The sequence below is a fragment of the Miniopterus schreibersii genome (genome assembly GCF_964146895.1).
Source record: "Miniopterus schreibersii genome assembly, chromosome: 2".
Classification (NCBI taxonomy): domain Eukaryota; kingdom Metazoa; phylum Chordata; class Mammalia; order Chiroptera; family Miniopteridae; genus Miniopterus; species Miniopterus schreibersii.
The window spans coordinates 78,245,360-78,272,073 of NC_138102.1; the positions used below are offsets into that span (position 1 = coordinate 78,245,360).

At 42.1% G+C, this 26,714-nt stretch overlaps 2 protein-coding genes across 2 annotated transcripts in view; one reads left to right on the forward strand and one right to left on the reverse strand.

Moving 5' to 3' along the window:
* The window catches only part of ATP7B (ATPase copper transporting beta), a 287,630-nt gene that overhangs the window by 122,118 nt on the left and 138,798 nt on the right, over window positions 1-26,714 (reverse strand). The gene's annotated exons all lie outside the window — the stretch shown is intronic.
* On the forward strand, window positions 126-4,688 carry CCDC70 (coiled-coil domain containing 70; the record flags this gene model as incomplete). Its single annotated transcript, XM_081126141.1, has 2 exons — window positions 126-159; window positions 3,941-4,688. Exon 2 carries the CDS (start codon window positions 3,987-3,989, stop codon window positions 4,686-4,688), a length of 702 nt encoding a protein of 233 aa, XP_080982267.1. The 5' UTR covers window positions 126-159; window positions 3,941-3,986.

A 26,714-nucleotide genomic window follows, 5' to 3' on the forward strand; every position in this document is an offset into this window, starting at 1 on the left:
CTCTCCACCCTGTGAATCAAGACTGAGAGGGGAAGGAGGGGTCCTTGCAAACACTGTTAGGGGAGTCTGTGAAAATGACATCACCAAGGATTTGACACAACAATGAGTGCCTGCTCTCTGAGGGCTACAGGACTTTCTCAGTTGGCAAACAGCTAAGCAGTAAGTAACTACTGACTTTAGATTGAATTTTGGTTCTAAGTATAGAGTAACATATAACATTTTCCTTAAAATAAGTTCCTACTCTTGAAGTATAATATTGGAGATTAAGCATGTTTCTTTGATTCATGATTTTAGGTCTAGATAGATACAATTTTATCATTTTATATTGTACTTTACATCTAAGTATACAACTACATATTTGATATTGTACTTAGTTTTTATCTCAGTGGTAATGAGAAAAACTTAGAGATGATTTTTTTTCTGACATTCTAAGGAGATTGCCATTTGTTCAGTTGACATTTACTGAGCATCTATTATGTACCAGATATTGTGCTAGATGCTAGACATAGAGTTGGGAGGCCAAGCTTCCCTAGTGGGGCAGGAGGAGCATATGTTCAGTCTGGGGAAGAATCAGGAGAGGCTATTTAGAGGAGATTGCTCCTTATGTGAGTCTTGGTTAGCTAGGTGAAGTGAAGTGGGTTTAGGCAAAGCTATCCATTGAGAACAGCATGAAATGGAAGTGAGGAAAAGGGTCATGCTTGAAGAATTCCAGATGGCCAGGTCAAAGGTGGTGGCTCAATATAAAGCTAAGCTGGTTTGTAGGGGCAGATAATTGTCCTGTCATGCCATCTTAAGAAGATTTAAAATGACACAAAATAGCAATTATAATATTTCTTGTTTTCTATTGGTTGAACACTTGCTATGTGCAAGGCACTGTGCTAGGCGCTCAACATATCCAGTTCATTCACGAGAGCCTTATGAGGTAAGTACTGCTTTATATGGATAAAGTGTATGGTGGGAAAGGAGTCCACAGAGAGACAGGGAGAGTGGTTAGGGAGGTAGGAGAACAGGATGGCCTGTGTTGAAGAAGTCAAAGGGGAACGAATTTCAAAAAGGATTCATGTCAAATATTCTTAAATGCTGCCAAGATGTCAGTGAAGATGAAAACTAAACAAATAGCAGGTCACTGATGTTCTTAACAGGTACAGTTTCAGTGGAGTAGAAGCAAAAGAGAGATTGCTGTAGGATGTGGGTGCAAATGCAATGCAGAAATGGTGACAGCGATTGTCAATTGCTCTTTGATAAGACTATTCAAGGAGGAGAGGGCAAATAGGTAGATAAAGTTAGAGGATTCTGTTCCTGGTTGGTTGGTTGGTTGGTTGGTTGTTTTTACAAAGAGGGAGACTTGAGTGTGTTTGTGTGCTGAGAGGCCAGAATGAAGAGAGAGAGAGAGAAAGAGAGAGAGAGAGAAAGAGAGAGAGAAAGAGAGAGAGGGAGAGAGAGAGGAGAGAGATGAAAGGCCCATGAATGAGGGATTGCTGATGAAATAGGATCACCAAGCAGTTGAGGAGATGGGGGAGCCTGGCTTGGCCAAGGGACCTAGAAGAGGGCATTAAAAATGGATATGGATGCCACGAGGGTGAAATAGAAGCTGGGGGACTGGAAACAGCCCATGGGCCTCTATTTTCTCACAAATAGGAACCCAGATCCTCTAAGAACAAGGGGACAAGGGGGAGTGCCTGAGTACTTGACTTATAATGCATTTATTTCTATAATACATTTACTCAACAAATGTCATAAGCAGTTTTCTCTCATTGTTGCCCAAGTAGGGCATTAGATTCAGGGGAAAAATCATTAACAATGGTCCCTTAGTGCTCACTGACCTACAACTCATAGTTTTTCCTATTCTCAAATGACAGCTGCCCCCAATTGACTTCCCTGTTGAGTTCTGTGGTTCTCTCCTCCCCATTATCAATGCAGGCACTCTGTCCTTTGCAGAGAGCAGCCCTAAAAGGAAAGCCCAGCAATGACTGGTGTACTAGACCTGCAGAAGATGTGAGGCTATAAAAGAGCCTGAGCCTGGCCGAGCGTGGCTCAGTGTTTGAACCTCGACCTAGGATCCAGGCGATAGGGGTTCGATTCCCTGTCAGGGCACATGCCCGGTTGCGGACTCGATCAATGACTCTCTCATCATTGATGTTTCTAGCTCTCTTTTTCCCTCTCCATTCCTCTCTGAAATCAATAAAGATATATTTTAAATAAATAAATAAATAAATAAATAAATAAATAAATAAATAAATAAAAAGAGCCTGAACATAACAGCTTGGGATACAGTGGACAGTTTGAAATGTAGAATGGGACAATAGTTGGTGTCTATTACAAAAAGGAAAAAATTTATGAAACTGCTTCAGCAAGTTCTCTAGGTAGTGCAAACATTGCTTATGGAGTAAGAAAGTTTTAGTGTAATATGAAGGCAGTTACTTTCAGTGTTGGGACATGTCCAGGAAACACTTCCTGGACCATAACCAAAACACAACAGAAAATTTAAGTTCCAAAATTCAATGAAATTCATTTTAATTCTACCAACATTTGCATCAATTACAGCTATATGCACAGCTTTATATTAAATGTCAGCTTACAGGAATGGCAGCAAAGCTTGTTTACACCTAATTTTAATCAAACATGAGAAAATGGGAGTGTGCAGAGTCAGGTAGCATCAGCGAGGTGGTGATAAATTTTGGAGGGTCCAAGTAGCTTTCAGAGGGAAAGGAAAAGCAGGAACTCAAGGCCATAATGGGAGGAAAAGTTCACCTCTACAGATGTGTGGAGGCAGGAAACTGCAGGTCACACCTAGAGAACTGAATATAGCTCATTATTACTGAATCTTAGATCTGGAGCTGGGTAGGAAAAGAGAGACACAAGTGAGAGTCATGTTGCAGAGGGCCTACTAAGGCATTTGGATTTGATATTTGGGCCATGGGGTTTTTGAAGATTTGTGAGCAGCTGTGATATGATGGGACAGTGTTTAGAAGCATCCCTGGGCTACAGTGTTGGGAGGGATGGGAGGGTAAAACCAGTACCAGAGAGAGTAGTCAGTCAGGCTGCTACCAGCATCCTGGTCTGAACTGACTTTGACCAAGGAGATGGAGCAGGGGGCATGGTTTGAAAAATTGTTAGGGATCTCAACTGGCAGGGCTGGATGATTGATAAAAGTCCAGTGAGGGGAGAAAGGTGTTAAGGAGGAGCTCCAGGTTCTGGCATGTGTGATTGGGTGGATGGTAATGCCACCAGCTGCCCACAGTGTAGCCACCATCTCTTCACCACACACACACACCAGCTGTGTGTCCTTCCTTCTCTCCCACTCCCTGCTCTTAAGTCAGAAAATAGAAAAAGGAGAAATCCCAATAAGCTACTGAAGGAACTCGTTGCTCCACAGTGTGGTGCTTGGCAAGGCCCATAGAATGAGGCGAGATCCTGGCAGCTGCTTCCAGAAAGCTCAAAATGGAAATCAGTATCTTTACCATGTGTATGTACCTTTTGTCTCCCCTGCACTCTATCCACTTTCCCATGTTCAGTCCTTTTTCTCATTGTTTGACCCACCTTTGTAGTTACCAGAATTTTTGTGTGTAGTTCTGATATCTCATCTCTCAGATACATGGCAATATTTGGAGATCTCTCCCTTCCCTTCCTTCCCCTCTACTCCCCTCTTCTCCCCTCCCCTCTGATTTCCTTTCCTTTTTTCCTAATTGAGAACCACTGTCCTTGTTGACTGAGATTGTATGATTTTTAGCAGCTTGGAGCTTGAATATATTGACAATCTCTTCAGCCCAAAGCCATGACAAATGAGCATGTTTCTCTACCAAAGTTTATTCCTCACAAACACTACCAAAGGGACACAGAAAGAAATGGTTGAATTTTCCCAAATCAAAAGGTACAGACCCAAGGGCTTGTCCTCTGGGATGTGATACTCATGAACATATTCTTTTTGGTGCCCCCACAGGGTTTGACCAGCTGACCTGGACTTGGCCAACGGCCTTTGATCCATCATGGCCAATCCACCATTCTGGTTGAGTAGGAAGATACTTTTCTTCAAGGTGTGTAAATGGATGGGGCTTGCTTGCTTCCAGTCACTGGTGGTGTCTTTGCCTAACATTCGTCAGAAGAAACTAATTCACAAGCTGCAGGAGGAAAAGGCTTTTCGGGAAGAGATAAAAATTTTCCGTGAGAAAATAGAAGACTTCAGGGAAGAGATGTGGAATTTCCGAGGCAAAATTCGTGCTTTCCAGGGCCAGATCTTGGGCTTTTGGGAAGAAGAGAGGCCTTTCTGGGAAGAGGAGAAAACCTTCTGGGAAGAGGAAAAAGCCTTCTGGGAAATGGAAAAATCTTTCCGGGAAGAAGAGAAAACCTTTTGGAAAAAGTACCGAGTCTTCTGGAAGGAGGATAAGGCTTTCTGGAAAGAGGACAATGCTTTATGGGAAAGAGATCAGAATCTTCTTCAGGAGGACAGAGCTCTGTGGGAGGAAGAAAAGGCTCTGTGGATAGAGGAACGAGCTCTTCTAGAGGAGGAGAAGGCCCTGTGGGAGGATAAAAGGTCCCTCTGGGAGGAGGAGAATGCCCTCTGGGTGGAGGAGAAAGCATTCTGGGGAGAAGGTGGCCACCATGCTGCTGAGGAGCAGGTACTAGAAAATGGGCACCACAACGTCAATGCAGGGTCACGATCGCCGGCCTTCTCCCGGAGCAGAGCATGAGCACAGGAGACGAAGGCCCCTGGGGTCCGGGCTCTGCTAGATTGGGATTCAAGTCTGGGGTGACCCCATGTGCTGGAGAAAATATGCACTTATTTGCCTCCCTGCTTCAAAAGATCTAATAAAGAGATTTGGAAAACCAATTTCTTCAAGGAGGGCCAGGTACCTTTTCTCCAGGTTTTGTGATTCTTGAAGGTCATATTCACATCCTCCAGGTTGTATTGCTGTCTGTAGAGCTTGGTCCTGGGAAGTTCACCACGAGCCTGGCATGTGTGGGTGTTTGTGATAGAAATTATGGCTCTCCTTAAAAGTCAGAATGGGGGGGGGGCAAGGGGAAAGAGAGGTTCAGACAATGCCAGCTAGAAACACATAGGGATACAGCGGCTGAGACATCTCTTCTTCTGTCACTCTGTGAGGTGTTCATTTCTCCTCCACTCTGGGCAGTCTTGGAGGCTAAAAGTGGGTTGACTAGAAAAGGTCACCACGCAGTTAACAATTCATTGATGTCTTATCCTCACTTGGAAGGCCACTTAGGACACACAGGCCAAATCCCCTAATGGTCTACTACTCATAGTTCCAGGTTTCCACCTAACTTCCTCAACTGCCTGCCTCTGTAGCATGAGAAAGAGGCATGGCATAAAGCTGAGGCTCTAGAACATGGTCTGTCCACTTAATCACTCCCCTTCCCTGATGTTGGAATCAAAGTGAACCATATAGGATGATCTGGGAGTTGTAAGGGAGTCCTCCCTGTCCCATATATTGGCATTCACACAGGTCTCACTGTACCAGCATTTCTGCAATATCAATTCCTTGAGTTTCCCTCCTTCCACTCATTTAAAATTTAAATGCCCCAGGAAGGTGATACATTAAATTAATGTACATTAATGTGATCAGTAATTTACATGCCCAACTTTTCTTTATTACATGGTCTATATGGGCATTGGTATGAAAATGACCAGAGGTGGGTAGTAAGAAACATCAAGGCAAACATCTCCTGCTTTCCCTCTTCTTAGGCCTGGCCCTCATTGTTGTTAATGAATCAACTTTCCTTACCTTTGTGCATCTCTTACTACTTGACAAACAGTTTCACATTTGCCAATTCATGTAACCTTCACCACAACTCTGTGGGTTGACAGGGAAGGTACATAAACCCATTATACAGATGTTAAAACAGACCTAGTGAAGCAAAGTGATTGCATATGGTTAGGCAAGTAGCAAATGGAAGTGTTATGGGCAGCAGGAACAACACCAGGTGTTAGACTGGTGGGGTAAGAGCAGACTTGGGTTCAGCAATCTCGGTACTTGAGTTCTGGCTAGGAAAGAATTCAGAGCCAAGGCTCTAACTATAAGAGAACATTTATTTATAAAATCACAGAGGTAGAAGAAGTAATTTGTAGAAGAAATGGGTTGAGGAAACAAGTTATAGAGGTAAAGGAAGGGCCCTTAGGAGCTTGGGAGTGAGGAAGGTAATGGTAAGCACCTGGGGAGAGGGGAAGGAGGAGGGGGAAGGGAAAGGCACTGGCATGTTCCCCAAAGGGAAAGCACACGGGGCCATCAGTCCTAAAGTTTAATGGATGTAGATTTTAGGGGAGGTCCCAGGGGAAGATTTCAATAGAATATTCAGCAGCTTTCCAGGTGTGTCCTTTCAGAGTCTAGGTCTCCACTGATTGATTGGTCAGCACCAAGCGGGGGTTCATTATCCAATGCAGCCGGTCCTGAGGTCAGCCATGGGATCACTTGTCTGGTTTTGCTGCATTTTGGGGCCTGGATCTGAAACCCAATTGAGGTCTAAATGTTATCTCTAGGAAGGAAAGGCCAGGGAGCCCAAACCACATGACCAGCTAGCTATATGCTAGGGGAGGAAAGGTCACCATGGGGGCAAGGTCCCATTATACAATTGTCCTTTGCTAGGCACTTGGGACTTTCCTCCCTGGTGACCTTTTGTATCTGGCCCATAGTTCTTGCTCTGCTCACATCTAACTGCCTGCCATAGAAGGGCCAGGACTAGAACTTGCATAGTCTGCCTCTTGGTCCCATTTCTTTTCTAATATAGCCCTGGGTCATGGAAAGTGACTTTAGAGTAGCTCAGCCAATAATGGCATCAGGGCTGGATGAACCTTAAAGCACTTTGGGGCTTCACTGTGCTTTGGGGTACTAGTGGAAAGCTGGGGAGAGGGGAGAGGACAGGGTTCCCCTAGGAGTGCTGAGCAAACATTCCTGGTCACAGGAGGGTGGGCCAACTCCAGGAGCAGGCAGGCCTTAGGACCTCTGCACACTCTGGGAAAATGTGGATTCTTTGCAAGGAACCAGGGCCAGGGCAGCAGAAGCAACTTGCTTCTTTGTCACACACCTAGCCTTGCCTCTTCAGCTTCCAATGGGTTCTGGGCAAAGACATTAGCAAGCTGTGGGAACAAGAAGCTGGTGCAGAGAATTCAATTTCAGGGTGAGGTGGTGGGGGCCTTCACTCAAGAAGACTCGTCTAGTGGATGGTCCACAAAGTGTCAGGAACCCCAGTGCAGCAGGAGCTGCAGATTCAGCTATCCCCAGTGATTCCGCCCCAAACAAAAGCAAATAGAATATTGTTGATATCAAAAAGTAAACCAAAGAGCTCTAGCCAGTTTGGCTCAGTGGTTAGAGCGTCAGCCTGCTGACTGAAGGGTCCCAGGTTTGATTCCCTCCAAGGGCATGTACCTCAGTTGCAGGCTCGATCCCTGGCTCCAGTTGGGGTGTGTGTGGGAGGCAACCAGTCGATATGTCTCTCTCACATCAATGTTCTCTCTCTCTCCTTTCCACCCTCTCTGTGAAATGCAATGGAAAAAATATCCTCTGGTGAGGACTAAAATAAAAAAAAAGTAAACCAGATGGAGTCAGGAAGTGGGAGCATGCAGTGAATTGAAAGACTCCCCTTAGCATCCTATAGAAACTGCTGGGAGAGATAGCTGTCATTCGAAGGAGGACTGGAGGAGCTTCAAAGAGAGGACAGGTGCATCCCTCTGTATAACCATCCTTCAACCAGCAAACAGCTGTGAACTGTCACTGTCCCAGGCTCTGTCTTCTTCGCTCTAGGTGAGGAGATGGACAGGCAAGCAGGCATGTGCCTCCCCAGATGGGGAGGGCTGTGAGAGACAGGTCCAACTCTGGCAGTGGTGGGTGAGTGGATGGGATCTGGAAAGGTTTTCTGGAGGGAGTGATGACTGGGTGAAGCATAGCAGTCCAGGTGGAATTCACTAAGGGAGAGGGGCTGGGAGGCAAGAGGGCATTCCAGACAGAGGGTACAGCATAGGCACATGGAAGAGGGCAGCAATTTGAAACTACAAACACTTCAGTGAACATGGAGGAAATGTCGAACAATGAATTGGACAAGAAGGTAGGTAACTGATGGCATAAGGCCTTGTAAGCAATAGGCAGCTACTAAAGAATTTTAAGGAAGGAACGACATATTAAGATTTAAAATTTAAAAATGACATTTGGCTATTCAAAGTGTGGTCCATGGACCACCAACATTGGCCTCACCTGGCAGCTTATCAGAAATGCAAACTCTCAGACCCTGATCTCCCGAATCACTTGCTGTGCATTTTAACAAAGTCCCTAGGTGATTTGTATGGTCTTTAGAGTTGGAGGCACTCTTCTATAGAGGAGCAGGTGGAGGAGGCTGGTGTGGAAAAAGACAATATCATCCACAGGTGGTGGAAGCAGTCCAGGTAAGAGGTGCCGGTGCCCTGCCCTGGCGGCAGTGGGATGTGGGCGAAGGGCCACCAGCAGCTTGGAGAGCTACTGGGAGGTAGATCAGAGACCACTGGCTGGGGGATGGATTGGGTGGGGTCAGTGCCCGAGAGGCCGGTATTAGGGATGATGCGTAGGTTCCTGACTAGGACATTGAGGGGATGGTTTGCCATCACTAAGGGGGCCAAGGAGTAGCAGAATAAGTGGGGCTTTTCAGGGTGGGGAGAGGTGAACAGTGTAGTATGAGACATGCAAGATGGCAGGTTCCCTTTACCTGCTGTGTAGAGCCATACTCCAAGCCTCTTATCACTTGGGTGAACTCCACCTTTCTCTTTGTTCACCCACCCAACAAGAAGTTGTGAAGCCCGTCATCCTTCATCAGTTCACTCACTATCCATTTATTCATTTCAGTGCCCCGGGGCCTCGCTGGCACTGTGCTAGGTCTGAGAATGGTGTCATTCCTGCCTACATGAAGCTTGCAGCCTAGTGGGGGAGACACATGACCAAATAATCACATTGTCATTATTTGTGAAATTCAGTAAATGCCAGGAAAGAGGAGGGAACTGGGGCTGCCTTTCTGAGAGCACTCCAACAGTGCACCCCACTTTGGGGTGGTGTTAAACACACTGGGTATGTGAGATCTACAGAAATATGAAATCAAGTGTCAGGCTAAGGAAAACCTAAGGACAAGAAAGCTGTGTACAACTAATGACTAGAAATCAGTGGGCCCTCACATAGGTTCACAGATGAAGGAAAGGATGCAGCTTCTAACCTCTGGATTATTATTACTGCTGTTAGCACAAACAGAGATAGATCTCTCCCCAACCTCAGCAGCAGCCAAAGCTGGTTTCCTCTTTAAGACGGTACCCATCAGAGCATCACTGAACTCCTGAGAGGTTTCCTGGGTGCCCCATCATCTAAGTCACAGGCAGACATCTAGGAACAGCTTGGCTCCTCTGATCTCCTGGCTGATGCCACCCATGCTGTCTCAGGATTCTGCTCATTCAGCTGGGCCCCAGATTCATTATCATCTGCATTCCAGAATTATAATGCAGACACTGGCAGCTCCAGGGTGCCAGGAAGAGCATCTATTGCTGTAACTGTTACCTCACCACAAAATTGACTCTGAGGAACTGTCATCTTCCCTCCAAATCATGAGCCCACCCAGAAGCTCTTACCTGAACCTGACAGAAGGGGAAGGACAGCATTTTTGAAACAGTGGGCTGTCCTGAGAAATGTGATCTGCTCATGGGACCTGTCATTGATGTCTTTAGGCTGTGGACTACATACATCAGACTCACCAAGGGTGCTCGTCAAAAATGTAATTCCTGGGCTCTGCTTACTGAATCTTGATCTCTAGGACCAGGACTCAGCACCTGCATTTTTAACATGTTTTCTAGACGATTCTTATGCAAACCAAATTCTGGAAAACACTTGTGTAGAGTAGAAAAAGCACTGGGATAGAAACCAAAGGTCCCAATTCTGTTTCCTGTTCTGTGACCTATGGTTCAGAGCTAGAGGGCACAGGTTGAGCCTCTGTTTCTGCAACTACAGAAATAGTGGGTTTTAAACTAAAGAAGTTCCTGATTGGCATGTGTTAGAAACTGTTTGAAGTTTAGAGCTTCTCCTGAGAAGTTAGGATGGGGAAGAATAGTTCAGAGGTCCTGTGTTCTTCCTCTGCAACCCAGGCACAGATTACCTGTGTGTGGAGGTGTGACCCCAGAGCATCCAGCTTCTGTTTGCTGGACATACATTAAAAGGGAAGACTAGGTATCAAAGAGGTGGCCCCTAAAGTGACCCAACAAAGTCCTTGCTAACTTTAATGCCATCTGTGCATAGGCCTGAATCTCCTCTCAACAGGGGACAAAGTTACACTAAATATAATGTAAGATATACGAACTTCAAGTAAGAAAAAAAATTCATCTGGTAAAATTTTGCTATGGATCACAGACCAATGAAACACTGAAAAACCTGCTCTAGTTAACCTGGAATTTGCTAGAACCTTCTTGACATATCTATGAATTCCATGAGAGACAGTGGGGACCTGGACATGCTGAACAGAGTTCTCTGTTCTTCCAAGGACCATCCACTGTGATGTGCCCAACTCTCATTTTTGGAACTTGTGACATAACTTATCATTTAAGTCAGACCCAGAAGACCAAAGGGTCATGCATAACTTATTACTGTTAATAGTCATGAAAGTAGTATGAGAATGTGAACAGACTTAGCTTAGGAGGTCAGGCAGGTAGTCCCATGTGCCAGTGGTACCTCCTTCGCTTACCAGAGAGTGACTGTATGCGCTTCCTAGGGATGCTCTAACAAATTACCACAAACTTGGTGGCTTAAAACAACAGAAATTTACACTCTCATAGTTCTGGAGATAAGATGTCTGAAATCAAGGTGTGTCAGGGTTGATTCCTGGAGGCTCTGAGGGACAATCCATTCCGTGACTTTCTGCCAGTTTCTGTTGGCTGCTGGCCATTTTTGGCATGAAGATGCATCATTCCAATCTCTGCCTCAGTCCTCACAGGGACTCTTTGTGTGTCTCCACATCTCAAATCTTTACCTCTCTATAAGGACACCGGGAATTGGATTTAAGGCCCACCCTAAGTCCAGAATTATCTCATCTCAAGTTTCTCAACTTAATTACATCTGCGAAGACCTTATTTCCAAATAAGTATGCATTCACAGGTACCCAGGGTTAGTTAAGACTTTTGGGGAGACACAATCCAGCCTACTAGTGACTTTAAAAAGTGTTTTAATTCTCTGAAACTCTGTTTCCTGATCTGTAAAACAGGAATGATAACAGTAACATCTGCTTAATCAGAGGCGTCATAAGCTGTTTTGACAAGTTCCTTATTGATTTATACATATGTTGTGAGGCTCAAAAGAGACAATATATGTTGAAATTCCCAGCACATTATACATCATTCAGTAAATTCTAGATTCCTCCACTCTTTTTTGCTTCATACCTATTGCCTTGGATGATTTATTTCTCATCCTAGTCTGTCAGAATTAGTAAATTATTAGTCTCCTGTGTACTCCATTTAAAATACTTAGACAGGTGTGGCCAAATGGATACACTTTAACAAACATTATTAAATAGTCATTATATGACCTTTGGGCTGCATCTAGAACAACTGGCTACAATGACCCCTCTTGAAAAATCTTAGTGTGAGTAAATGTTTTTCCATGGAAGGAAGGTTCCAGAAACATCTGCAGAGGGGCCAGTCCTGTGATTAACTTGTGAGAGGTGACTTGAGATATTTGAGTGGGGTCTAAGAAGGGCCTGCCTTAAACTCATCTTTCACAAAGAGGGAGACCAGGTGTAGATGTTTTTTAAGTAGAAATTTTTGTTTAGATTGATATGAACAAATAACACTAGAATTTTTTAAAATTCTGATTGGCTTATCTCATTAGAATCATGGTGGAATCTACACCTAAGCAGTACAGAATGTGAAGAACAAGAAATGCAGTTTACATCCCATTTCTTGCTGCCCTTGAATATGTAGAGGAATGGGATTGTAGTGAACAGCTGCTAAAGGCCTCATAGGATCAAAGCTTGAAGACAGAGGTTTTGAGGGCACCCTAACCAGCGTGCCAAGGGCAGAAAACATGTAAAGGCTCATTGTCCATCACTGTGTGGCACCCCATCACAATCAAACATCTGGAGACAACTTCATATCCCACTTATCCAAGAGTGGAGGGCCAAGGAGGGAAGGACTGGCTAATTCTTTAGTAAGAGGTGATTTCTGGGGGGACCTCCAAAGATTATGTCTTAAATCATCTCTGGTTTAAATCATATCCAGGAAAGAAATTCCTCATCCAACTTCTTTGCACCTGGCCAACCCTAGATTCACCTGAGAGTTTAAGTAGAAAAGACATCCCACTGGCTGTCTAGTTGAACCCTGTCATTTTGTAGATGAAGAAACTGTGCTCAGTGCAGGGAGTTCCTAAGTCTTCCTAAAGGGTGGAGCTGTGTCATGACCAAGGTCTGACTCTTCCTCATCTATTTTTTCTCCATTATCACATCATTAGCCTCAATAAAGTTATTCTGCACTGTCCTGAAGAGCATGGGTTATTTCCTCTGGCTCTATGTGGCAGTTCAGACTTCCTGCTGTAAGAATTCTCTGGTACCATCCCCTCAAACAGGCATGATTTGTGAGATGCAGTCACAAAGAAATTTTGTTTTTCTCTCCCACTGTCCCTTTAAACTTGTCAATAGGGCTAGCTTTACCCTCATCGCTAAAGAAAAACTCAGGTAGATACTATGGCTTCTCTTGATGACTTTAAGTTATAAAACACAGTCCCAATTCAGTTATTAAGATGTTCCATTCCCTCCCGACTGGGTGTGGCTCAGTGGTTGAGCATCGATCTAGGATCCAGGAGATTGAGATTCGATTCCGGGTCATGGCACATGCCTGGCCTGAGGGCTTGATCCCCAGCCAGGGGTGTGCAGGAGGCAGCCAGCCAATCAATGACTCTCTGATCATTGATGTTTCTATATCTCTCTCCCTCTCTCTTCCTCTCTCTGAATCAATAAAGATATATTTAAAAAAAAAAAAAAAGATGTTCCATTCCCACATAATTAAGTTTTGAACTCCCCAAGTTGGGTCTGCTGCAGTTGAAGGAGGAAGCAGCCACTTCTCCCTTCCTTTGCTCTCCTAGTTACTCTCCTCCTTCTACCCTGGGTTTGTATTTTTGCAGGTTAAAATAGAGAGATAGAGGAGAGGGAAGGGGAGCAGGAAGTTTTCCTTGACTGGTCCAATGTTGGAGGTCTAGCTTTGACCTTCTCTGGATTTGGGAGTTATTTAAAGTTGCGTTTTTCTCTAATGGTGACTTTTGTGTTTCCTTGGTAACCACCCATCCACCCAACACACACACACACACACACACACACATACACACACACACCAAGAGGAAAAGCACACTTACTTGCCCACCCATCCAGGGGCATGTGATGGAACTATTCAGCTGGGTTCTTGTTATACCTACTGTGGCCCTAAACAATCACTGGTAACCCCTAACCCTTGCAGAAAACCCTTTTGCATAGGATCTAAGAAACTGGCTCCCTTTCCTTTGCAAAGACCACTATGGTCTGTGGGGATACATTCATTTTTTGTTTTGAAGCACTCCTCAAACCTTAGCTCTCTACACTGATGCCACTGGCTGCTTCACTCTGCCTCTTACCCTTTGGTTTCTCAGGCATGATTTACTCACCAGACCACCATGTTACTCAGACTTTAGATATCATATTTTAAGCTCTAAGTGGTCTTCTTAAAGCCCTTCTCCCTCTTGACTTAGGCTAGGAGGTAGCCCCTCTCCATCTCTTTCCCTTTGGCCGCTGTGTATGTACGTCGGGGTGGGGGCGGAGGGATTCACAACATAGGCTCTTTTTAAAGAAAACTTTTGAAATTCTCTGCTCTTGACCCTTTAATACCTTCAATGTGAGGGTTTAAGAAATATCTAAATGGTTTTTGAAAACTTCCTTGGTAAATTTTGTACATTGTTTAGCACTTCTGGAATCTGGTATTTATTGACTCCTGGTGCTTCAGACAAAATTTCCTTTCAATATTTTGTTACATCTCTATAGAATAAAGTTACGTAACCACTCAAGCACTAGTACTTTGTGGATTCATTATTGTATTGATAATTTCAACTTCCATTGAAGATATCTTCCTATGCATTGTTTCTTAATAAAGGCTTTGGCATTTAGGATAGAACAGTTCTTCATTGTATATTACTTTCTAAGCATTTCAAGACATGTAGTATCTCTGGCCCCACAAATGATTTCAAGGCTCCCCAATGTTTGATGACAATCAAAAATTACCCCACACATTTCTGAACATTCCAAGGGAGACAATTCTGCTCTATTTCACATCCACTGGTTTCTCAACTAGGTCACCCTTACATAAGATGTTGTGAGTTTTCATTATCCATCAATACAAATTACTTCTTTGCATAGGAGTATGCCATTCTCCATAGTGGAGCTTCAGCAATGAGACTCAGTGAAGGAGTGTGTTGGCTCTATGCATGGAGAACTCTCAACGTACTTGGGTCAATAGCATGATTTTTATTGCTTCAGTTACTTTTACTTGATGCCCTGACTAGGGTGATAATGCTACTGTGGTTAGATAATATTTTGGAATGTATAAAACTTTATTTTTTGTATGTGACTTTCTTCCTATTTAGCCAGTCATCCATTTCCTTAGGAAAGATTAAAAATACACATAGAAAGAACAAAATTATTCTGTTTTTTGCTTTTGAAATAGGTTCTTGAGACTCACTGCAGAAGCTTTATGAGAGTTTGGGGTGGGAGGGGGTGGATAATTTTCAAATCAAAAGGCAAAGCCCAGAACAAGCAGGGATGAAAAGAGGAAGAAATTTCCGGTTAAAGATTACAAAACAAATCACGCACCAGCTTCTACTCCTTCCCTAAATCCCAACAAAACATGGTAAAGAGGTTGTTAAAAATACATAAATCCGTAAGAACAAAGAGAATAAGAGGGAAACCAACAGCAACAACATTTTGAAAGCAGAAGAGTAGTTGTATGAGTGGAATTGATTTAGCAGAAACAAAGCTGAATTTTAAACTGACAGTGAGAAAAGCCAACAGCCAACCCAATTTATACTGCAGAGCCACCTCCCTCCCCACGACTTGGGAATTAGCAGGCCAGATATTTCCTGAAGCATAGGTAAATGTGGAGCTAATCACAGGAAGACAGGATGAAAGTCTTATTTTTATTTTTTAAATATCTTTATTGATTTCAGAGAGAAGAAGGGAGAGGGAGAGAGATAGAAACCTCAATGATGAGAGAGTCATTGATTGGCTGCCTCTTGCACACCCCCAACCGGGGATCAAGCCCCCAGGCCAGGCATGTGCCCTGACTGGGAATTGAACCTCGATCTCCTGGATCTTAGGTCAATGCTCAACCGCTGAACCATGCCCAGCCGGGCAGGATGAAAGACTTTTAAAGAACAAATGTCTAGGCCCTCTTCTCTACTCAGTGCAGCCAGGAGGCCGCTCCTCCATTTTGCAGAGTACTGGAGATTTATTCTGTGGAGAGGACAAAACTCAGGGTCCTTTAACTGGAGACATCAGGTATAGCTGAAGATGATGATACCTTGCTAAAGATGACTAAAAATACACATTAAAAGTGTTGAGACACCCTTGCTACCCTACCCTCTCGGTAGCCAACCTCCGAGACGACTCCTAAGTGATTCTCCCCTTATGGTATGCATGCTTTAGGGTAGTCCCCTCCCACACTGAACAGGGCTGATCTGTGTAACCAGTAGGGTATTGTGGACAATGACAGAGTATGACCTCTAAGGCTAGGTCATAAAAGACATTATGGTTTCTGCCTTGCTTTCTTCTAAACTACTCACTGTGGGAGAAGGCAGCTGCCATGTCATGAGGACACATGGGGATAAAATGAGGTCTCTGCCGATGATTAGCATCAGTTGCTAGGCATGTAAGCGAGCTGCTTTGAATGCAGAACCTCCAAGACCCAGGTAGATGACTGTAGAGCCAGCACACAACTTACTGTAACTTTATGAGAGAACTGAGCCAGCTGTCCACAGAAATTGTCAGATAATAAATGGTTTTTAAGCCAAGAAGATTTGGAGTAATTTCTATGCAGCAACAGATCAATAACACACACACACACACACACACACACACAGCCTCCCCACCATTTCTCCCCCTCCCCCACTCAGCTCCCAGAATGCTGGCAGTCAGGTTTGTGCCTCCTAGGCAGGAGACTGGAAGAGTCTCCTCGGGGAATTTGACCATCCCAGGAGAGTAGGCCTAAAGGTGTAACCTTTGGGACTCACCTGTGCACACAGACTTCCAATCACCTCTCCATTGCCCACCTTAAATATGAGCAGATGTCCAAGGATTACCAGGCACTTTAGGAAAGCCTCTAATATGAAGCAAACTAAAATGAACAGGTAAGTGTAACTTGCAGGAAATGGAGAATATGCAAGGAGAAAAGAGCTTCAAAAAGAAATTATCATTCATATCCTTAGAGAAGTGAGAAGATATTGCATCCCTGAGACAAGAAAAAAACGCTAGAAATATTCAGAAAATCAAAAAAGTTATTGGCCCCTTATCAGATGTATCATTGCTAAATATGTTCTTCCATTCAGAGGGTTGTGTTTTTATTTTGTTGATGGTTTCTGTTGCTATGCAAAACCTTTTTAGCTTCATGTAGTACCATTTGTTTATTTTTTTCTTTTGTTTCCCTTTCCCTAGGAGATAGATCAGAAAAAATATTGCCATGAAAAATTTCTGAGATTTTACTGCCTACATTTTCTTCTAGAACTTTTATGATTTCAAGTCTAACATTTAAGTCTTTAATCCAATTTAAGTCTATTCTTGTGTATGATGTAAGAAGGTGGTCTAGTTTCATTTTTTTGCATATATCTGTCCAATTTTCCCAACACCATTTATTGAATAGACTATCTTTACCCCACTGTATGTTCTTGCCTCCTTTATCAAATATGAACTGACCATAAGGCATGGGTTTATTTCTGGGCTCTCTATTGTGTTCCATTGAGGGGTTAATATCTAAAATTTATAAAGAACTTATAAACCTCAACAGAAAACAAACAAACAATCCAATTAAAAAATGGACAAAGGACCATAATAGACATTTCTCCAAAGAAGACATACAGATGGCCAATAGACATATGAAAAGATGTTCAGCATCACTAATCATCAGAGAGATGCAAATTAAAACCATAATGAGATATTACACCTCACACCAGTTAGAATGACTATCATCAATAAATCAACAAACAACAAGTGTTTGTGAGGAGGTGAAGAAAAGGAACCCTAGTACCCTACTGGTGGGAATGCAGACTGGTGCAGTTCACTGTGAAAAACAGTATGGAGTTACCTCAAAAAATTAAAAATAAAACTGCCTTATGACTCAGCAATTCTACTTCTGGGAATATATCCAAAGAAACCCAAAACACTGATTTGAAAGAATATATGCACACCTATGTTCATTGCAGCATTATTTACAGTAGCCAAGATTTGGAAGCAGCCCAAATGCCCATCAGTAGATGAATGGATAAAAAAAGCTGTGGTACATTTACACAATGGAATACTACTCGGCCATAAAAAGAAGGAAATTTTACCTTTTGTGACAGCATAGATAGACCTGTAGAGCATTATTCTAAGTGAAATAAGCCAGTCAGAGAAAGACAAGTAACATATGATTTCACTTATATGTTGAATCTAATGAACAAAATAAAGAAACAAAATAGAAACAGACTCATAGATACAGAGAACAGACTGACAGCTGTGAGAGGGGAGGGGAGTTGGCAGTCTGCGTGAAAAAGGTGAAAGGATTAGGCAAAAGAAAAACTCATAGAAACAGACAACAGTATGGTGATTACCAGAGGGAAAGGGGAGTGGGGGAGATGGGAGTTATAAATGGTGATGGAAGGAGACTTGACTTGGGGTGGTGAACACACAATACAATATATACATGATGTGTTATAGAATTTACACCCGAAACCTATGTAATTTTATTAACCACATCACCCCAATAAATTCAACAACAAAAAAGAGTTATTGGCAATATGACATAGCAAGAATGAAAAATTCAAGAAATGGGTTGGAAGATAAAATTGAAGAATTCTCTGAGACAGATGACCAAAAAGACAAGAAAAAGGGTCAGGGAAAGTTTAAAAAAATAAAGGGCTAGTCCAGGACTTCCAGTGTTCTAATAATGAAATCCTATAGAAAAGAATATGGTGAAGAAATCATAAAAGAAATAATTCCAGATTGTGTCCCAAAACACAAGTGTGCAGACCAAAAAGTCCCACAAAGGCCCAGAACAGTGGGTAAAAAAGAGATCCAACCCGAATATATCCCTATAGAATTTCAGAACACTGGGACAAAGAGAAGATTCTAAAAGCTGACAGGGAGGGAGGGAAAAGTAACATAAAAAATACCAGAAGTCAGAATGGCTTCAGATTTCTCATCACCACCACAATGGCACAATGGAAGACAATGGAACAATGTCTTCATCAGTCAGAGAGAAATTATTTCCAACTACAAGTTCTGTACTCAGTTAAACTATATCAATCAAGAGTGAAGATATAAGAAAGGCATTTTCAGGCATACAGGATCTCAGTTTACCACTAATACACCATTTTCTGAGAAGCTCCACCAAAATGAGGGAATTAAGCAAGATAGGGGAAGATAGGGGATTCATAAAATGAGATCCAACACAATAGTTAGGGAGAGGGAGAACCTAACGTGACAGCTGTGACCCAGACCCAGACAGGATCCCAGTTCAAACTGGAGCAGATCTGAAACATTAAAAAGGACTTCAAGAGATGAAATTGGTGGAATAGCAAGTGACTGAATGTATTGAGAGGAGATTAACACTGTTGAGGTAGAGTTTGAGGGTGAATAAGTGTTAAGTGTGGAGAAAACTAAGTAACTGGGGGGAAAAAACAAGAGATATATTAATGTAAAATGAAGACTTGTGCAAAAACAAAATATAGTTGTGGTACACATTTATATAGTTAAATAAATATAAGTACCAATTATGATCTAATCAAAATTACAACACACACATTGTAATACGAGGGAGGGTGGGAAATCTGCTTTTGTGTGTGTGTGTGTGTGGGGGGGGGGTTGTCAATGTGTGATTCCAAGTGGAGGGACAGGGCTGGAAGCACCTATAGTGGTTCCACATTCCTTCCCTCGGAGTCAGGGGTTATAGTCACTGACTTCAGGGAAAGCATTCTCCCTTCATTTATTCATTTATTCATCCATATCATTAAACATGTATTGGGTACTAAGTGCCCAAGATTTGCTAGGCACTGAGAATAAAGCCTAAAGCAATACTGTTCTCTCTGCCTTGTCCTGGCATTTAGTCAGTTAAAAAAAGAAAAACGAACCCACTCTAGCTAGTTTATCAGTCAAGGTATTTATTGAAGAATATTATGGTAGCTCACAGAATTTCCCCAATAGCCAGAGAATTGGAGTTGGTAGCTACACAGCTAGGAACTTTTCCCAGAACACAGTTTTAGATTGCTCCAGAGGAGCCCGTATTGCCCCTGCAGCCAGTCTCAGGCTGTGCAGCTCCCACCACTGTCCCAGGCAGGGATCCTTCTGCCAGGGCCTCTGCCCCTGCTGCCTCTGAAATCTTGTTTCCTGTCATCCTCACACAATGACTTCCACCAGGCATCTTTTTCTTCATTGATGTCTGGCATGGATGCATGTGATTGGTGGAACTTGGATCACATGTCTGAGCCTTAGCTATAAGGGAGGCCAGGAAATAAATTTCTGATCTTCCTTTATAAAGTGGAAAATTCCCCAAACATAAGACCGGTATTCCAAAGGTGCTGTGCAGTCACAAAGTCTTCAGATATTCCCTGCATGTGTCTACCCTCTTAACCTTTACAGTCTGCTGGAGGATTTGGCAAATAAACCAGAGAGCACGATTGAGCATGGCCAGCAATGTGCCAGCAGGGAGTACAGGTGTCCCCCACCCAGATGATGGGGCCAGGGAAGGTGACTTAGGGCAAGTGATACTAGGCTAATACTTCAAGGATAAATATGAGCTCATCAGTCAAGGTGAAGGCTGAGAGAAGGAGAGCACTCCTGATCACAGGAATGACAAGCACAAAAGCCCAATGTCACTAGGGAGTTCAAGTTCAGGGAAGGAGAGACTGTTCTGTGTGGCTGGAGAAGAGATGGGGCTGATGTATGCTAAAGTGTGAGAAACATTGCTGAATTTGATTTGCCAGTATTTTGTTATGAATTTTTGCATCTATGTTCATCAGTGATATTGGCCTTTAATTTTCTTTTTATAAACTCTTTGTCTTTAAAATCAGGGTAATGCTGTCCTTGTAAAATAAGCTTGAGAATCTACCTTCTTGAATTTTTTGAAATAGTTTGAGAGGATAGATGAAAATTCTTCTTTGAATGTTAGATAGAATTCACCCGTGAAGCCATTCAGTCCAGAACTTTTGTCGGGACTTTTCGATTTACTAACTAGATTTCATTAGCAGTTATCAGTCTGTTCGGATTGTCTGTTTCTCCATGACTCAGTCTTAGAAGATTGTATATCTAGGAATTTATTCATTTTCTCCAAATTGTTCAATTTGCTGGCATATAATTGTTCAAAGTATTTTCTTAGAATCCTTTGTATTTCTGCAGTGTCAGTTGTTACTTCTCTTTCATTTCTGATTTTATTTGGGGGGGGGGTCCTCTCTTTATTTCCTGATGTGTCTAGTTAAAGGCTTATCAGTTTTGTTTATTTGTCCAAAGAACAAGTTCTTGGTTTTTATTGATCTTTTGTATTTTTTAAAATTCTATTTATTTCTGCTCTGATCTTTATTATTTCCTTCCTTCTACTCTTTTTGGGCTTTGTTGTTCTCTTTCTAGTTCCTTTACGTGTAAGGTTAGATTATTTATTTGATTTTTTTTTACTTATGCCTGTATTGTTATGAATTTCTCTCTTAGAACTGCTTTTCTGTCTTGATGATCTATTCATTTATGTCAATGAGGTATCAGAGTTCCCTACAATTATTGTATTACTGTTGATTTCTTTATGTTAATCAAGATTTGCTTTATGCATTTAGTTGCTCCTACATTAGGTGTGTAAATGTTTACAAATGTCATATCCTCTTGTTAAAGTGATCCCTTTATCATTATGAAATATCCTTCTTTGTTTCTTTTATAGCCTTTTTTTAAAAAAAATATACCTTTATTGATTTCAGAGAGAGGAAAGGAGAGGGATAGAGAGAGATAGAAACATCAATGATGAGAGAGTCATTGATCAAGCCCGCAACCAGGCATGTGCCCTGACCAGGAATCGAACCCCGATCGCCTGGATCCTAGGTCGACGCTCAACCCATGAGCCACTCCCGGCCGGGCTAGCCTTTGTTTTAAAGTCTATTTTGTCTGATACAAGTTTTGTTATCCCAGCTTTTTAAAATTTTCATGAAATATCTTTTTCTATCTCTTTGCATTCTCTGTATGTGTCTTTCGGTCTGAAGTGGCAGCATGGATATTGTTTTTTTATCCATTAAACTACCCTATGTCTTTTGAGTGGAACATTTAATTCATTTAGATTTAAAATGATTATTTATAGGTGCATATTTATTGCCATCTTATTATAAATATTTATGTTCCTTTTTTTCCCTTTCTTCTTTTTAAAGAAGTCCCTATAACATTTCTTGTAATACTGGTTTGATGGTGATAAACTCTTTTAACTTTGTTATTTGGGAAGCTCTTTATCTCTCCTCTGGTTCTCAATAATAGCCCTGCTAAGCAGAATAACTTTGGTTATAGGTCCTGGCCTTTCATCACTTTGAATATTCCGTGCCAATCCCTCCTAGCACTATTGGGGATCAAGTCTGCAAGTCGGGAATGTACCCCAACTGGGAATTGAACCAGCAACCTTTCAAGTGCACAGGATGATGTCCAACCAACTGAACCACACTAGCTAGGGCCTTTGAGAGTTTTTAATAATGTTTAAGCATGAGCTGAGGCTGTTTTCCTACCACTGAAAAAGCCTCAGGTAGTATGCAAATTTGGTTGGGCAGGTCTCAGGGAATCATCAAGGTGGAGAAAATGGTGTTCACCAGCTTAATGCAGATTCAGATTTGGCAACTGTCTACTATTTTAAAACTTCCTTCTTGTCAGTTTCTTCTTTGTAAAGGAGACTAGCAGGTATGGACATACTCAGAATTTAACTCCTCCACTTCAAATCTATATCTATTGCCCATTCCTCTTGGGAAACAACTTTCTTTTTTAAATTTTATTTTTTTAAATATATCTTTATTGATTTCAGAGAGAGAAAAGGAGAGGGAGAGAGAGAGATAGAAACATCAATGATGAGAGAGTCATTGATCGGCTGCCTCCTGCACCCCCCCGGGTGGGGATCAAGCCCGCAACCCGGACATGTGCCCTGACCCTGAATCGAACCCTGATGGCCTGGATCCTAGGTTGATGCTCAACTGCTGAGCCACACCTGGCTGGGTGGGAAACAACTTTCTAAGACCATTCCCTTCCCTTTGCTGTTAAAATATTTTGGGAATGTTTTTTTACTTCTGTGCCATATTTTAGAAATTTTTCAAAGTCATACATACTTACATACATAGTCTTTCTTGCACACCGAGCCTGGGAGGTCAGGTCACCAAGGGCCTCATTGTCCAGACCCCAGACTCTGGACCTTTCTCAGTGTCAAGAGGGTGTCACACAGGTATTGTGAAATAGGGGAGTTGTGAAAATACTGTTAACCATGATGCTATCATTTCAGCTCAATCTTTGCAGCAGAAAGAGGAAAAACATTTTATAACCTTTAAAAAGCAAATCTTAATCTGGAGTAAGATAGAGATCAAAGTTCCTGTTTAAAAGCCAGTGCTCCTTTGTTACAGGCTAGCAGTTGTGTCCGAAGCTTAGCTCTCATCAGTATCCCATGGTCTTTGTTGTACCTTGATCAAGCAGAAGTTTTGTGATCTCAGCTGACAGAGATGGACAATACAGATGTGACTGATGTTGCTCTCTGAGCAGTGATCTGAATGATTAGTGACCTACGTCAGTCAACATGAAGTGCGTGTTTGTCCCACATGTCATCCTGGATTTCATGCACTGGGGCTAGAGTGCCTCAGGATTTACCTGAACACCCTTGTTTTCAGTATGTGGCCAAACAGAAGAGTTTTTATGGCCATGACTTGTATCTTCTTAAGTTTTTATGGTTACTATTTTATGGCTTTAATGTGAATGACTCTTTAGAAGTGCTTTGGAGATGGTTCCCATGTGTTTCCTTCCAAAAATCCCCCATATTCCTCTGCTGTTAAGCCTCACAGCTGTTTGTTGGGCAGATTCTTTTATGAAGCTTCATTCTGAAAGGATTCCAGGAGCAGAACTTTGGCCATAGAACATTTTATGATTCTTCTTACTCCAAACTGATATTTTATTTTATTTTAGTGCTCCACCTCTAGGTACCCTTTCATTAGTTTTATTTATTTTGTCTTTCCATTTGGGGGACATTTTTAAAATAACTTCATGACTGAAAAAATAAAAACTTCATAATCTCAATATTGTGTCATTGGTAGGTTCCCAGTGACTAGAGGTCAATCACTTGGATGTCCCCTGTTTCTCCATCTGTAAATTTTTTGTGGTAATGAGGAACTTAACTACTTTACTCCTCCAGTTTTCTTCCTCTGCACACGTGTTCATAAAGGCACTTCTTCCTCTATCACAAGTGAATGTAATCAAACATGAAATATTCTGACCAGGTAGGTAAAGTTTATCTTTGCAGTGCTTAATAGTTATACATTTGGCGACATCTGAAAAATTGTTTGGGGTTTTGTTTTATGTTACTATGTAAACACTCTCACTTTATTAACATTAATAAAGCTTTAATAAAGGCCCTGAACCCTAGCTTGTTTACTAAATATTATATTTAGAAACATTTTATCTCATAGAACAAACATCTCATGGGCCACCCTTTTCCATAAATTTTACTATGCAATGCCCACCTATTATGTTCCATAGTTGAGGAATGAGATTTTATATGAATATAAAAGAATATCCTGTATGTTTGATGTTTTATGTGTCTGTATGAGTTTGCCAGGGCTGCTGTGACAAGGAACCACAGACTAGAAGGCTTAAGCAATAGAATTTTATTGTCTCAGAGTTCCGGAGGCTTGAAGTCCAATGTCAAGGTATCTGCAGGGTTGGTTCCTTCTGAGGACTATGAAGGAAGAATCTGTTTCAGGCCTCTCCCCTTGGCCTGTATATGGCTGCCTTCTCCCCTTGTCTCTTCACATTATCCTTTCTCTCTGCCTGTCCCTGTATCCAAATGTCCTCTTTTCATAAGGACATCAGTTATATTGGATTAGACACCACTCTATGACCTTGCTTTAACTTGATTGTCTCTTTGAAGACTCCATCTCCAAATACAGTCATATTCTGAGGTGCTAGAGGTAGGAACTTCACCATACAAATTTTGGGGGACACAACCCAGCCCACAAGAGCATCTTCATTATCAATAATGAGGTTTACTTTCTCAAACATAAACACTCATTGGGCAATCATACTTGACTGGGCATTTAAATTGCTCCCTAACACCATAAGTTTTCAATTGCATAACGTTTTTCAGCAATAGCAAGGGTAAGTTGGTGTTCCCAAGCAGGAAGTTAAGAAAACTTTGTTCTACTGGTCAGGAATGTTGGAAATCATTAAACCTAGGGTCACTGATGTGAATGTTTTCTGTGGTAAGTGACCTCTAAAAGCAGTCTGTGAGGCGATGTGACAGTTCATCAAGGAGTACTGAGGGGGTGTTAACACTGTTTCTGATGAGATTTTTGCTCCACTTAAATTCTGCCTCCTTCTTCTGCCCCTCCCCTTTTTGATGTCCTTGAGTTCACCAAGTCCTCTGCTTTCTGGGAGGTGGAGGTAATGAGCGTGGGAAGGTTGACAAGTGTCTTTGTCTTTCTCTTGCATCCATGCAGCAAGCTCACTAACAATGAGATGGTCCATGCCTCTGAATTACAGGTGAAACATTTCTGTGGGCCTGGATGCCTCTCAGGCCTCATGGGCATCTGTACAATTGTGGGAAATTGAGCTTATACATCAGGTGCTGAGCTTCTGCTGGACTCTGCTAGATCAAGAAGGGCCTCCTTCTCCCAAAGACAACCATGCCACCCACACCTTCCTATAGGATTGCTGTGCCCATTGGCTTCTCATAGAAGCCACCGAGGTGGTGGGTGTGAGATGGACAAAAGTACCACTGTCCCTTTGCCCTAATCACCCCAGAGTCAGGGGACAGACAACTGAGGATGACCCTTGTGTCCTAGAGCCCACTAAAAGCATCCAAACTTGCCTATCCTAAGCCTATATGTGTATCCTGCCTGGCCTGGTCCTTCCAAGGAAACCACAAAAAAGACCCCTGCCCACTGTTCCTCTCTCCCTCTGCCTCTGGACCAACCCAGGAACTTCTCTTTGTGGCCCCCATGGCAGCCACATTAGAGGCACCCAGACTGAGAACTAAAGGATGCACGGAAAAAAGTTTTATAGTTAAGTCATTGTGAAGTCAGGCCACCTCCAAGGAAAAATTATTTTCCAATAAATACAATAAGCCTTAAGTAAATAGGGTGATCATGGGGTGATTTTAATGTCCCTTCATACCCTATATCAGCTAAAAGCTTTCACCTTACATTTACCTGGGATTAGCAGTCATGCATTCAGGGCATACCATGTCTTCTATTTCTGGAAGCTTAAACAAAAATGAAGTAAGTGTATATTTGTATTCTCCAACCAACTTCCAACAAAGAAAAGCAATGCTTAAATCTTCTACTTGCTGTTACCCATTTGAAGCCTGACTCACAGAATCATTAAATATTAAAGTGAGAAGTTCCATGTGGGTCCTGAGGCCCAAGTCTCATTATATGGACACAACAATCCAGACAGCCTGAAGAGGTCAAATGACTTCCTAAATTAACGAGAAATGTGACCCTGAGTATATAGAGATACAACCTCTGGATAAATACTTTTTAATTCAACCAGTGAATTATTTTGCCTATAAAAATGTTAAAGTTTTAGTTGCTGACAAATTTCCAGATATGTTGGGACTTGTAGGATATGTTTTGAGTGGATGAAAACTGAATTTATCTGCGTAAAATTTAGCTGTCTTACTATAATTCAATTGTTGTAGGCCTGTATGCTTATGATAATATTTGAGAAACATCTCATTAATAGTTATAATTTACTTGTAAAATGCATGTATCGTTAAATTGAAATGTTACAACATAATATTTTGCAGGTTATTTTTCTAGATGGATGTCCTGGATAAGAAATTATTATTATTATTCACTTTAGTTGTAAGTTATTTTTTAACAGTTTATAATTCTGATTAGTAGAAGTGTTGTATTTTTTTAATTATTATCCTCACCTGAGGATATATTTGTTGATTTTAGAGAGAGAGGAAAAGAGAGAGAAAGACATGGACGTGAGAGAGAACATCAATGGGTGCCTCCTGTACTTGCCCCAAAATATCTGGGATTGAACCCAAAACCTAGGTACATACTCTGACTAGGTATCGAACCCGCCTCCATTTGGTGTAGGGGACAACACTCCAACAAACTGAGCCACCTGATCAGGGCAAGGTGTTGTATTTTTGTTGTTGTTGTTAATCCTCACCTAAGGATATTTTTTCCATTGGTATATTTTTTAGAGAGAGTGGAATGAAGGGAGGGAGGAAGAGAGAGACACATCCATGCAAGAGAGAAACATCAATGGGTTGCCTCCACTACACTCCCCAACCA